Source organism: Mugil cephalus, chromosome 5 (genome assembly GCF_022458985.1).
Source record: "Mugil cephalus isolate CIBA_MC_2020 chromosome 5, CIBA_Mcephalus_1.1, whole genome shotgun sequence".
Lineage (NCBI taxonomy): Eukaryota > Metazoa > Chordata > Actinopteri > Mugiliformes > Mugilidae > Mugil > Mugil cephalus.
Genome location: NC_061774.1, coordinates 20858793 through 20874168, shown reverse-complemented (window position 1 = coordinate 20874168; position 15376 = coordinate 20858793). Strand labels below are relative to the sequence as shown.

At 39.5% G+C, this 15376-nt stretch overlaps 1 protein-coding gene across 2 annotated transcripts in view; it reads left to right on the top strand.

Moving 5' to 3' along the window:
- Positions 1-15376, top strand: part of aff2 (AF4/FMR2 family, member 2) — a 172876-nt gene that overhangs the window by 99831 nt on the left and 57669 nt on the right. For both annotated transcript variants that reach the window (XM_047584663.1, XM_047584662.1), the window contains exons 7-9: positions 852-888; positions 2264-2324; positions 8403-8457. In XM_047584663.1, coding sequence (XP_047440619.1) covers positions 852-888; positions 2264-2324; positions 8403-8457 — 153 coding nt within the window. The remainder of the gene's footprint in view (positions 1-851; positions 889-2263; positions 2325-8402; positions 8458-15376) is intronic.

The following is a 15376-nucleotide window of genomic DNA, read 5'->3' as shown; positions in this document are numbered from 1 at the left end:
GATGTTCATGGTGCTCTCTCTTCTTGCTCTTTAGCCGGTCCAGGCAGGCGGCCGCCCACCCCGGTGTCTGGTTCTATTTGAAGTTTCTGGGAGTTTTTCCTCTTTTCCTCTGTCACCAATAGCTTCTCAAAGGGGGAAATGTTGCTTTTCTCCCTATAATTTAATATAGTGTAAAGCCTTTATCGTACTTTGTGGAATACCCTGAGGTGACTTGTGTTGTGATTTGGCGCCAGATAAATAAAACTTAAAATTAAATTGATGTTCAGAAACAATAACCGAGACAAAATAAAAGCGGGTTTCGTTGGTAATTTAAAAGATACATGCTTGAAAAGTATCACCTGCTTCTTCTTCTTCTTCAAAAAAAAATTAAATAAAACTTTTATGACACCTGGTAATGTAAATAGGGGGAATACTTGTCACATTAAAACCTGCAGGAATGTTATATTGAACATTTGTCCCAGAAACGACACAATAATTCTGAGTGGAACAGCAGGTGATGTGTTTTGTACTGCTGTGTGCTTTTATGAATCACTTTTAATATGAGGAAACGTCTCACCGGTGCAATGACAAAAGAAATGGCAATATAAACGCAGAAGCTGTAAATCTGACCCGGTAGTTAATGAATTAGGAAGGACTGTTGTGGAGCTTTCAGCCCCCAGCGTCACACTAATCTTGCCAGTGAGTTTTAAGAATGAGGTGGAGCGTCGACGCGGGGAGACGAGACGGTCTGAAGTCTGTGTAATGGCATCCTTGTGCTGCTGTGAAATCAACAATGACATCTGTTGGTTTATTCATTCAACTCATCTCTTGTCTCTCACTCTCCCCTCTTCCTCCTCTCCTTCACTCTCCAGGAGCCACAGCATGTGACCTCGGGCTACAACACCCAGAGTAAGTTTGCCAGCGTAAACACTCACGCAACGAGCTTCTGGGATAATTAACACAAGAGAGGCCGTAAAGGCAACACCACCCAGAAGAAATGTGAGAAAGCAGCTCGTGTTCAAATGAATTCATAGCCACGGGAGGATGTTAGTCTGAAAACTCTTTGCTTTTATCTTTCTGTGTTCATCTCAACAAGTCATCAAACAAACATGATTAAGTGGGGAGTGGAGCAGGGGCTGTCTGTCGGGCGCTTGTGTTTGAACTGACGGCATCAACATTAAGAGTGTATTTAAACCTAGATTATTAATCTGTGTGTATGGCTTACTTTCTTTCTTTTTAGTTAAAAAGAAAATAATCTATAGCTTTAGATCCAAAAGCGTGATTGCGATTAATGATTATCTTCCTTTGACCAGGTATGCCCTGTGTTTGTTCTATCATGTATTTACATATTTAGATCTGAGGAACTCTGATTAATACCAGGTGTTAATGGAAGAAAGTCATGGATCAGATGTTATTATCTAGATCGGGGAGGTTCTTCAGGGGACCCCAAATTGATAAGGAGATTAAGCAGGGATCCCCTACCTACTATATGTGTTCTATATTTAACTTGGCCTAGTGCTTATAATATACATTATTATCATTTTGCATTCAATATTAAGCTATCAGATAATACACAGGTGCAACTGCCCTAAACAGAAACATACCTATATATACCATGTACTTATATATTATAATATTACAGCATGCTTCTGGGATTTCACCTGGGGACTGAATAGACTCTCGGCCAATTGTGGGAAATCTAACAGAGTATGAGTGTAATATGCAGCGATAGGGGCGGGGCCTACTGTGTGCAGGAAGCTTAGATTGTTCTGTGTGAAATGGTGCACGGTTAAGTGCTGACAAAAACATAACAACTTCTGCCTACATTTGTCCCTTGCATCACATGCATTTAAAGAAATTTAAATTTGTGGGGGGAAAGTTTAAAAAAAAAAATGGTAGAAAAAAGCCGAATCAATCAAAGATTTTGCGACCCACCCCTGCAGTACCTCCAAGTAGCCCCTAGGGGTCGCGGACCTATAGATCTATCATCTAGAGCTACTGTTGATTCAGATCACATTTCAATACTTGGTGTAAAAAATAGACCCCGTAAGAAAATGTAGAAAATAAATAATCAGCTTTTTATTCCAGTTTGAACTGATTCATGTAGTGTTTTACTCAAACTGCACACATCCTTATGTAGCATAGCGCCGCATTTTCCAGGGTGATAACACTACAATTCTACAGAGATGTGAGTTTGGCGTCTTGTCAAACACTCATCACAGAAAAAACCTTGACACATGCAAAACAGTGATGCAGTGATTGAATGTCCTCTGTTGTGTTGCAGAGCGATGTACTGTATCAGCTAACAAGCCTGCTGCTAAACCACCAACTGCACCGCAGAAGTCGTGAGTATATTTCTCTCTTTTTCTGACACACACACAAACGCGTACGGACACACACGTAAACTGAGAATTTTCTGACCTGCTGCTGCTGCTGCTGCTGCGTTTGCCTCAAGGTAAAATTAAACTTGACTCTTGGATGAAATTCACTGGTGGTAAGAGGAAGAAAAAAAAAAGAGGAAAAAAAAAAAGATTGTGTGGATCAGAGCGAGAAAGTGCAGCTACATTAATTTAACGTGTGCCAGGAGCATATTGCAACATCTCTGGCTGCAGCTCACTCCACATCACTCACAGAGCTGTACAGCGGGATTCACGGCGGGAAGAGGCTGGAAGGGCAGAAATCTTGGCTTGTAAATACACATCATGACCCTGACTCATCCAGTGCCTGACCACCGGCTTAATGATTGGGTTTTAGAAATGTTCGACACCCTGAACCCGGAGCAGCTTGGCTTTTATAAAACCCCAAAACACAAAAGCTAAATAAAAAGGAAAGATTAAACAGAGTATTTCTCTGTTATAATGTCAGCAGACGATGTTAGTGTGATGGACAAACACCAGCAAGCTGAACTAGCATTTTTAAAAACTAGTAAGCACCTCAATAGCTAACATAACAACATTTAAAAAGAAAAAAAAAAGACAAGAAACTAATTAATATTACACTGTATGGGAGCTGCTCTTGGATGTTGAACTACTATTGCAAATAGGGTTAACATTAACAATGCTGCTCTGATGTTTCTGTGATTTGTATTTGGCGATGTAAGTTCTCTGCAACCTCAACCAAATTCAGACTAAACTCATTTCAAAGATGGTAAACATACCAGGTAGTCCTCATCATTTAATTGTACGTAAAGTTGGACAAAACCCTCCATGATTTACCATAACGGCTTTTACATAATCTGCAAGAAATGAGAACAAAATGACCTCGTTTGTTTCTCGCACCCTTTGTTTAGGAGTTGATGCTGGTGATGCACAGATCGATACTGAAATATCGATACTTCTGATACCAGGTCTTTATGCTCTAAAATCGATTCTCAAATCAAAAATAACGATATTTACGATACTTCAGTCATTGAAGGTTATGTAGGAACAAAGTGGAAGGTAACTAAACTGTTGAGTTGTGCAGACACATTAGGAGATATTTACATATTAGTAAGTAAGTTACATAAGTATTGGTACCATATCAGTATCGCCGATACCAGCCTAAATTTCACTCTGTATCGGATTGGAAAAGAAATCGGCGGTATCGAACACCACTAGTTGTCGCAGCTTGTTCATGTCCGTTCAGAACTTTTTTTCTCATGTGGTGTCAACTATTCTGTGACTGGTCAGAAGGTTCAAGTGACCGTGGTTAATGCATAAAAGCTAGATTACTACCAACCGTTAGCTGTCTGATACTGTGGCATACTGTGTGTGGGTGCGCGCTGAATGAACGAAAATAATAAGAAAATTGCTTCTTTTTGTCCATCTCCCACAATGCTTAGTGCTTAGTGTGGCGTATGCTGCAGTGGGAGGGCCCAATGAAAACTTACCCGCAGTTTGGCACTTGAATTTCTCGGAAATATAAATAACCTGGCCTAAACTTTGTTCTTGTTCACCTCGAGCACAACAACTAATGTCTTTCTTCTAGCATGTAACAAGCGTTAGCTGTAGGATTAGTTGGGTGTCGACATCTTAGTGCCTGATTCAACCTTGTAAGAGCTAAAATGGGCTAAGAGGTGGCGCATGAGTGGAGCTGAGTTCATTGGGTGAAGCCTGGGTAGGTTTTTATGAATTCAAATTCTGCAAAAAAAATAAATATGTCAACCTTTGAAGTTGATGCTTCCATCTTAAAAAAAAAAACAAAAAAACAAGCGCATAAAACAGAAATTGAAAATACCAACATTCTCTGTCTACAAGTCCAGCAGCCAAACGCAGTTATGTTGGAACAAATTCATCCAGCATTTGTCTTTAATTTATATACAGCATATGCACGATACAAGGACTAGATGTTAGACCTTTACAATACAAGAACACAGTTGTGTCTTGGCCTGTTTGTGTTCTTTGTAGCTAATGATTATTGTGTAGCTTTATGTATTTAGATATTGCCAATCTAGATATTATAACCATATGAAGCCCCTTTTACAGCACATAAGACCTCCAGCCACAGAAAGTTCACAAAAGTTGAGGCCAAGGTTATGCTAACATTTGAAGTTTTGCCAGTTTACTATGTTTTTTATTTGCTAGCTTGTCTATTTAAGGATGATACATTCTTGCCATTTTAGCTGGCCCAGTGAGCTTGATATAATATGTATCTATATATGATAATGATAGTGCTACCCATAGTAATTATTTTGAAGGTAAGTCACAGATACAGATACAACTCATGGTTTCCAGCACAATAGATGTTCAAAAACTGCCTTAAACGCACAGCTTAGCAAACAGTCATTTACCTACGTAACACTAAATGCTCAGGGTTTGAAAAGACAAAAATTGTTTTTATACATTGCTTGTCCCCTCGCAATTTTTTGCTCCTTCACATCATTTCTTAAAAACGAGTACGATATGATTAGTACTCCAGTGTCTAATGATCTGATCTGAAGTGCAATGCATTATTTATAGATTTTATTAAAAAGCACGTTTTTTTTTAAAAAAAAAAAAAAAGGGGGAAGAGAATATTTAGTGAGCACGGTGTCAAAAATACATTTGAAAATGAAAAAAAGAAAGAAAGAAAGAAAAAGCCCAAAAATGATGCAAAAATCCTGCAAGTCAAGTCAGTCTTTGCAATAAATCAGCCGGCTGGTTTGATTAAAGTTCCAGGTCGGCATGTTAAGTTTCATTTCCTCCGTTTGCAGTTTGTATTTGAACAGGCAATTATATCTCCATTAGGATGATGTCTGATGTCTGGAGTGTCTTTTGTGGCTTATAAACTATTCTTAAACTATTCTTCCAAAGCTGATAAGCCTATTTCTGTTGATTACTAATGTATGCCCCGAGGAGTCTTTTTTTCCCCATTTGTATTCTTAATATAAATACTGCTTTGTTTATTACGATGAAATACGTATTATTGGTGAAGACAATGCCTGGTTTACTGCAGCCATGAGGCCACTCTGTTTTCACTGGGATGCTCCAAAGCGTAAAATGTTCCAGATAATGAATAGGAGTACCTTATCCTATTCAAGAGTAATCTGTTTAGGCTAATTGCTATATTCTTTGCTGAATGCTTACTATGTCCGGCATTCAGAAAAACTCATCCAACAGTAATCCCTCTCAAACAGGCAATGAACCTTAATGTCACAACGAGAAGGAGAGAATTATGCAGCTTAACATTTTCCTTTTGTTAGAGCAATGAGCATATCGTACCTTCCTGCTTCAGGAGTTTCATTACACTGATCCAATCACATGATGTTAGGACTGCTGCATGTAAGCAACGGAGCGGAAGAAGTGAGTAAAACTCTCCTCTAGTGCAGCCAGCTTCTGAGTCTTGCTGCCTCGCAAACACAGACTTTGGTTTTATGGCGTTTATTAGCACCAAGCGCTCTGACTTACTGCTGGACTCGATACCCATGTTGGCTGAAACAATGGGTTCAGTTCCCCAGTGCTGCTTAGGTTTAAACGTAGCTGTTAAATAGTAACGCTCTCTACAGAGAAACAAGTGACTGATCACATAAGAAGAAGAAGGAGAAGTTTTTGACTCAAGTTGTGCTGCAGTGACTCGTCTGTATTATCATCTTAACTTTTCTTGAATGGTGTCATTTTGGAGCTGTTATATTTTAGTAGTTAATCGGCTTCTCAGGAAGTAGCCGATACATTGACACATTATGAAAAAATAATAGATGAATGAATTAATGTTTATTTGATTCCAAACAAAAATGAAAATAAAAAGTAAAAATAAATGGATTTAATATGCAAAATGTACTGATATATAATCGATCAGCTGCACCAATATACAGTATATAATCACATCATCAATTAGTCAGCCTCATTGCAATAAACATAATGTCAATTACTCATAAATAAAAGCTACTATAGCTATAAAATTGCTGCTATGAATATATTACAACAGTTCATTACATATATTACAGCTATAGATATATTTATAAGATTTACATTATATATGATAACAAATTAGAATCGATATGTGCAACATTCAACCTGTATTAAATAGATTAATTGATTATAAAACTTCTTATAAAAGTTGTCTTTGCTTCGATTCTAAACCCAAATTAATCTTCTGGTTTGTTTGTTTTCTGTTGTTTTTTTCCACTTGAAACTGTACAAAAAAAATTTAAACTCAACACTCGAACAAAAGTTATGAAGTCGAAATGGCAAACAGGATGGCGGACTGCTGCCAATTCACAATGTTTACAAATGTTCACACGTCTTCTCACGCCGTTTTGGTCTCCACCGTGTCCCGGGGGAAATATCCGTCTCTCTACCTGCTAAATGCTCCAATACAATCACCAGCTGGGCTCTAACTTCGTCTGGCTGCTGGTGCTCCCAAGTGTATGAGGATGGTTTTGCTAAAAAAAAAAAAAAAAAATGATAAAAAAATTGCTGCCTAGAAAAACACTCCCAAAGATAACAGTTCTAGATAACACTTTTTTTATTATTATTATTATTTTTATTATTATTTTTTGACCTGGGCAGTGGGCGTGAGCAGTGGTGCCAAATTCAGAAACTCATAAAATTAAGTCCAAGGAGATTTTGCAAACATTCGTAACAGTTGTGATCCTTTAGCACCTAAAGGGAGTTAAACAAAAAAACAAAAAACAATAAAAAAACAAAAAACAAAGGAAGGGATAGTGTAGGATTCAGTCGTTAACAGAGTGTGGTTTTGATTTGGCTTCAGAAAACATTAACATCCTCCGAGACAAACTTCCAAGAGTAACGCAGCTCCAGTCTCCGCCGCTTCACTCTTCTCTTATAAACGAGCACCTGCACGTAGTTTAAATGCAATGCTCTACCTCCTAAGCTCTGCATGTCATGGATGCTCTGGTCCATAACTCATTCGTGTCTGGCTGCGTCCGTCCTCATAGACGCTCGTTCCCTCTCGTGCATTTTATTCAATTCCCCGCCACGCTCGTCTCCCCCTCCCTCCCTCCCTCCCTCCCTCCCTCCTGCCACTCGCCTCCCTTCACTTCCCCATCATTATCATCTCCATCTCACTCACTATCTCCCTCTCTCCATCTGTCCCTTCTTACGAAATAAAATATGAATCCATTATTCATTCGTTCAAACATATCTATCATCGGCGCGTGCCGCACCGCGCCCCTTATCTGCAAAGCTTTTTCTTATTGTGCTCCGGTTATTCACGACTCATTCGGCCCCCGTCTGAAAACACCACAACATCGGGGAGTGTTTTTTTTTTGTTTTTTTTAGCGGTGCGAGCACTGACAGGAGTGGTTTGTGAGGCTGTAAAAATCCCTTAAGGGGATTCTCCTGTCATAACAATAGCAGTGCCAGCTTAAAATAACAGTAGTTTGTGTGGAGGGTTTATATGAAGCAGTAAAACATGGGAAGCTGCCAACGCACAGCACATAAATACTGAATAATTTTTGGTGGTAAGGAGCAGGTGATGCTATGAGAGGAGGTCATGTTATAGACTATGCCTTGTATATCTTTTTCACAGCGTGCATACATCACCTCTGTAGTTTCAGTAAAGCAGGGAGAATAAAACAAATGCGACTAACAGAATAAACGTGGCAGCGACTGGTTCTTTTTCCAATTAGAAGCCTCTTAAATCATCGGCGTACAATCCTAATGGAGGGCCGATCTCGGCCGAGCACGTCCTCTTTGTTTCCAAGGAATTCTTGGCCGTAGGACAGCGGTTGTCAGACAGAAAGTTTCCAGGTGAAAAAACAATCTGGCTTTTCTTTCCAAGCTCTAAAAGCTGAACATCTGGTAAGTTTTCAGCAGCGAATGTCCGCTTCCTCATTCCCCAACATGAGCCACCAGCGCCGCCGCTTTCGCTGTGTAATTAATCCGTTCACCCCAGAAAAGGTTCTTCAGAGGGAATTGCAGATCACGACTTGCCACATCCGAGCAAATGCAAACAAACAGGGGGGTCACGGCTGCAGTAACACATGCCTCTTTGTCTCTGTGCAGAATGCTGGAGGATGACCTGAAGATCAGCAGCGACGAGGAAGAGGCCGAACAACAGGTGAGCTCCCTCTGCAGTCCATCTCTTCACTCAGTTATTACATGTTATCCCTCACTCTGGCTTCTCCTCCATCTGTCCTTCCCTGACTCGTCGACCAACATACATTTAATCCAGCTGTGCAAAGGTGACATTTACTGATTCACTCATCTGCACAGAAACGAGTTGTCTTCCTGTGTTTCATGACTAATGCTCACTACTGCCTGCCTCCATTTGTCACAAAACGTCTCCTGCTGCAGCATTTTAAAAATATGGATGCATTTGCTTTGTGTTTCAGAACAACATGTGGTTGTTTTTAAAGTGCATGTTTATTCGGATAAAAAAACAACTTGTTTTTATTAGAATTTTGAAACAACAAAACCAAACCCACGATAGTTTTAAAAAAAATATCTCTGCATGCTCTCGTACCCCCTTCCGAAAATCAATCCGAGCAATTTTGTTGTGAACAAATTAAACTCCACGGCGTTGCCACAAAAATTTGACAAACGTGGTAGATGTTGACCAGGGATCGGTTCCCGCACAGAGAGTAACTCCAGACCAGCCTTCCAAAATTTCCCAAAATTTGGTGGGTCAGTTTCCAGGCTAGTAGGAACATGCAAATTAAGTTCTGTATTTGAAAAGATGTGCAGGTGGTAGTCAGGACCGTATCTCTGAGAGCACAAGGGAAAACAAAATTATAGATGTCGACTGATTCAACATTGCAAATAAATTATAGTAAATAATGGTAATTCGCAATCAAAAGTAGGCACATAATCATAAATTCTTTACAGTTGTTGTCAATATCCAGCACAAATGTCTTCTTTTATTCTACATTAATGATAATCTTTGAACCAGAGCTGGACTTTCTTGGCCACAGGGTTGTGCAGAGGAAGATCATTCGCAGCTGAAACGTTGTCATGTCAAATTACATAAGAACTTAACAAATCATTACAGTAACTTACAATACATGCTAGGTAAATCCAAGGCCGAATAAAAAAAGTACTTTGAAACTGCCCTCCAGTTAAAAGTTTATTGTAAAGTCGTAAAAAGTTTAGGATGTAAACGCTCAGGTTTTATTGTGTAAATACTGCAGGGAAGAGAAAAGTTGGCTTTTAACTACACATTGCTTCCAAGAACTATCTTGTCAGGATGGGACCAGGTTTTTAACAATGAACTGATGCATTCCCATAAATGGGCTTTTTTTTTCTTTTTCTTAATTAATTTGTTTTGCAGAGAAACTACATTACAGTGCCCATTTAGAAAGGATGACACTGTATAGTTATTTTAGGACCATTTACCGTATTTGTCAACCATTTATACACTCACCAAAAATTGCAGCTTCTTTTGAATTTCATGCAGATAGAGTTTTTTTTTCCCTAATCCATAAAATACTTTAGGGGACAAGTTGGCAAACTGTTGTTTGTCAAACATGATACCGCAGGTGATGCATCACTAGTCTGACTTCAGACATGGAGGAATGATGGATTGTGTATGCCACCGAGGTAATTATAATCTTCACAGCACTTAACTTTAATCCATTAATCCATTATCTTACTGAGAAAAAAAAATACTAAAATTAATTGATTGAAACATAAGTAATACGTTGCATTAAAAAGTAAACAAGTTATAAAATAGTGTATGTAGATGAGCTTTAAAGTTCAGCTTTGGAAACAGCCGCTCCGTCTGGGAGCCTTCCAGGAGCTTTCAATCAGATGCTATGGTTTTCCTCAGCAGGAGGAGTGGTCAAACAGTTATTTCAAGGATTTCTTTATCCTAAGTGTTTTAAAATGTTGACTCTACTTTGGGAGGAAAATGATCCAACCATAGTCTGTATATAAATATGGACAATACGTCCCAATTTCCTTGCATTGGCCGAACTCATGCTAGTTTCCCAAAGATACGGGTGATGCCATCTTGTGAGTTTCTAGCCAGACTCTGAGCAGAGTAGAGACACGCAGAGTCATGTTACTGACTATTCACGTTACCGCTCACACTTCCTCTCAACTCAGTTGCACTTTCACCACTGTATATACTTACTTTTTATCTGCCCTTAGGAACAGTTTGCATGGCCTGGATGTTACATCCTGTTTCTATAGCCTTAAATAACTAAACTAACTAAAACATAACTTGTAAGAAAAAGTGATATTTGACCATGCATTCACATAATATTAACTACCTAAAATAACAGAAACATCGCTGTCTGTCCATTAACATGGAGGGGGTGGAGCTTATTACCTACATTGCAGCCAGCCACTAGGGGGAGCTCTACTTGCTTTGGCTTCATTTTTGAGGCGCTGTTACTTCAACCATCTTTATTTACAGTCTATGTATCCAACAAGATCAAAGGTTCCTCTACTGCTACTAATAGACTCAGAGGAAACGTTGTTTTTATCAATTAAAAAGGGATAATGAAATGGAAGTTGTAAATATTAAAGCCCGACATAGATGTGAGATTAGCGAGATGAAATGTGATGAGCAGACGCATAAAAAAGAAAATGAGAAGCCTTTAAATGCTTTTATGTTTAATTATTGACTAATTATTTAAAGAGGAAACATAATGATGTTACTTTTAGTTTTGTAATGCCTCACTTGAATGTGAATTTAATTTATCAGTCCGCAGCGCTTTAAAGCTATCGGTTTATCAAGTGATTAGAGTTAAACAAGCCGGCGCTTATTCTGGTGGCTCGGTCCAGGCTTTTTTGGTGGTTGAAGGTCAAAATGTCAAACTTTCAAATGCCAGACCTGCTCCGTCATGGTCTGATGTTTACAAACCTTGGAGCGACGATGCATCCTGTTGCTTTTTATTCAAAGGGAGGGAGTATGAGCATGTTTATTCAGTGTCCACTGACTAAAGAGGTCTGGTTTATCACTCTGGGGCACTTTGGATATGAGCTGTGCAGTTGTCCTGCTCCCCTTGTCTTGTTTTCCAGTATGAAAATTGGCATGGTGGCCCTTTCTCCTCTAATCACTGTCATCATGCACTAATGATGCCAGAGATGAGTTCAAAGCAGCCAGTGGGGGTCGTGCCGCTGTCCCCTCCCCGCTGTGCAGACGGATATCAGCGCTCATCAAAGAGTCCGTGAGATATTTTCTGTTAATGAAAAGATACGGATTCCTCTCATCCCCTTTTAACTGGCCTTCTGATTGTATAATTACAGCGATGGTAGATACTATAATTATAAATGATGGCAGGTCATTTATAGTGGTGTTAGTTATTATAATTATGCTCAAAGTAGATCTGTTAATTACATATAGTTAGAGTGCATACAAAATGGCTGCAAGTGGCTTCATTAATCATAGGTCCTCTTTATGATTACTCTTAATGTTAGAATGAACAGGCAGAGTATGTGCTATTCATTTTTCCTCTTTGCCTGTCTGTATTGTACTTTTGAGTCTTTAATTTTTCCTCTTACTCTGTTTCCTGTTGTAACACAACAGTTTAATTTAAAGACACAGTAAAAAATGGAAACTCCTGTGTCCTGCATTAATCACAAAAATGTTTTTACAATGATATCCTTCTGTTATTCTTCCCGCAAAACATTGCAGTGTTTTTGTAGACTTAATCGGAAAACATGTTCACCGACCTGCTAGCACCACCTGTCATGTAAAACCAACCACATCATGGGACCATGGGATTTTGGTTGCATTCAATAGCTGAACAATAACATTTCTAACACAGCTTATTCGTCCTTTAACACATAAGGGAGAAGAAAGGTTGAGTGTAGCTTGGAAATCGTACAAACTTCCCCGCTCATAAAATTTTGGGTAATGTATCCAATGTACAGCAACTTTTAGTGCCTATGATAAAGCGCTACATAAAATTGGTTCTGCAACATCTAGGGGGTCCGCGGAGGTACTCCACAGGGGTCGCAAAATCTTTGGTTGATTAGACATTTTCATATTTTTTTTTTAATTATTTCCCTGTAAAGTTCTTTAAATAAACATTAACATGAACACAGCATATTTTAGTAAAAGGATAAATGGAGGACACGAGACCTGTCAATCTAAGCCTCCTGTACACAGTAGGGCCCGCCCCTATCGCTGCTGAGCCAATCACGAGGCTCACATATTTCCACACAGTTGGCCGAGAGCCTGTTCAGTCCCCAAGTGAAATCCCAGACACATGCTGCAGTATTAGCAGAAAAGAAGCTAACAGTGCAGCACGCTACCATCAGCCAACTACTGAGGCCTAAATGTCTTGGTAATTCACTGCCCCTACTACATTTAGCTATGTTTAAACTTATAAATAGAATCTGTCAATTATTTTCTCCATCTGTCGCCCTACTGTCAAACATGGTTGAAATAAAAAATGAATACCTGTGTATTATTTGAAAAGCTTAATATTAAATGCAAAATGATATTAATAATGGATATATATAAATATCACTAGGCTGAGTTTAATATGGAACATATATAGTAGGTAGGGGGATCCCTACTTAATCTCTCCATCAGTTTGGGGTCTTTGGCCTGAAGATCCCTGTTGTACGAAGTCTTGTGGCATATACTCAATACTAGCTAAGTTGAAATTTGCATTGTACGTCGTCATTCAGAGGGAGATGGTGCGATAGTGGCATAAACCAGACACACACCGTTCAGTTAGGATGTAGGTTCATTTCTTGTGTCGGACAATTAACTTTTCACGCAGATGAATTGTTATTCAGGTTAGATGAGATAAGACAAGATAAAGCTTTATTTTCTGCCCAAGATCAACAGACACATACACACATGCATGCACTGACACACATAATAAAGACACATATCCAAAAACCAGCAACAGACTCCAGGGCCTATTTAATATTGTTCAGAGCGGTTATGGCGGAGGTTTTTATGATATCACTTTTCCAGGCACTGTGTGGTTAAACTTTAGAAAAAGGATTATGGTTTGTGTTAAAAGAGCCCATGACAATGTTCGACATAGCATTATTTTTACTTGACTACAGGCGGTTTCCTACTTAAAGATCAGCTCTTACTCAGTGTACAGCTGTGTCTTCCTCCTGACCTAACCACATCTGCTGAGCCATTCATACCATTCTGTACCTAGATGCTCTTCTTCTTCCTAGTGCACCAGATGTCCCAACAACTGGGGAGACATGTCGTAAAAACGATAAAAGCTTCCTGGTTCGAGCTCGCCCTTCCATATTTGCAGAAGAACTGTAACTGACATTTTAGGTGTTTTTTTTCGGGATTACCTTCAAATGAAGCGGCAGCACCTTTGGCTAACCCATCGCCTTGTTTACAACCTGTCTGAGTGATTAGCTGAGTACATGTTGTCAGCGTGACATTGAGGACATGCTCCAATAGTTCAACTACTAACTTTGTTTACGTGCCAGCGGACGCTGAGCGGGCAGCGCACCGTGAGGCTTTTAGATCTTTTTCATTTAAAACATGTCATTTGCAGCAGAATAGAGCCAGGCAACACCCTACACACAACACTACACAATGTCAGCTGACACGTTGTAGCTTTAAAGACCTGGCAAACCTCTGGTGCCCAGTATTTGATGAGCTCAAGGTTTTTTTTTTTATTGTTTTTTTTTTTTTAATGATTAATCACACCAAGTCATTTAAGATGTCAGAAATGGTGGCATATTTTTGCTTTTTTAAGATATGCCAAAGTTTAAGTTAGTTAAGCTAGGGGTCTTCAACGTTTTTCAGGCCAAGGACCCACAAACTGATGGAGACATTAAGCCTCCATTTATCTTTTTACTAAAATATGTTGGACTCATGTTAATGTGCATTTAAAGAAATTTGTGGGTGAAAATTTAAAAGAAAAATACATAAAAATGTCTAACCGACCAAAGATTTTGCGAAACCCCCTGGAGCACCTCCGCGGACCCTCTAGGGGACCTATGAAGACCTATGAGTTCATTTGAGGCCAAAGTTTCCACACTCATCCTCCTACAGCAGCTCCAGCTCCCTCTTCAGTACTAAGATAGTATAAACGAGGTGTTTCCAATGTTATAACCCCAAGAAGTTTTCCTCATGCTGCTATTTGTGCTTTTATTTTCGTTTTGTTTTTACAGCTTATTGTCAAGGATCACCTACTAAAATGTGTGTGTGTGTGCATGCGCCTCCTGATAATTACCCCCGAATCACATTTATTTGAGCATATTGGCAATAAAATGAATACATTTAAGAGGAGGAGAAAATTTAGATTTTGATACAAAAATAGAAAACGCGTTGCCGCATGCCAGGATGGAGCTAAACAAGGAAGCAGGTCTGGCTCCGTGAAAATAGTATTATGTCTGTTTCTGTCTGTGGGAACAAGTATGTCTCCCAGAATGTCGAACTATTCTTTTAAATCTCCGCCACACACTCTCTTCTGTTAGTGCGTATTTTTATCTTCGTCGTCAATCTCCACTCAAGACAGACGTGGAGAGTGATTCAAATAAACAAAGAGGGAAGTGAGGAAGAAAAGATGAGAATGAGTTAGTGGGACAGAAAAGGGGGGAGTGGGGTTGGGTGGGGGGTGCAGAAAGAGAGATGAACAAGACAGGAGGCAAAGATAAAGAAAGACGGAAGGAAAAAACAAGAATACTGAGCAGGAGACAAAGAGAGGCAGAGAGAGGCTGAGATGAATTCAGTGGCATTTTTCTGTGCATGCTGTTAACAGGCTTATAGCAAATGAGTGCACGGTGTATTATCAAGCTTTTATAGCCTGAAGTAAAACGCAACACACACGCGCTCATAATCAAACACACACATACATGCATGTCTAACACGCAGGCGCCCATAGAGGGACACACAAACAAGCGCACGCAGCGTATCCGTGCAGACTTATACTCACAAGCATTTACGCCAGCAAACACATAAATATAAACACATGCTGACAGTATCTCTCTCTCTCTCTCTCTCTCGCACACACACACACGCACACGCGTGCAGTCGCGCGCACACACACACACACACACAGATGCGCACTGTCATTAGTATGCCATGGCACAAC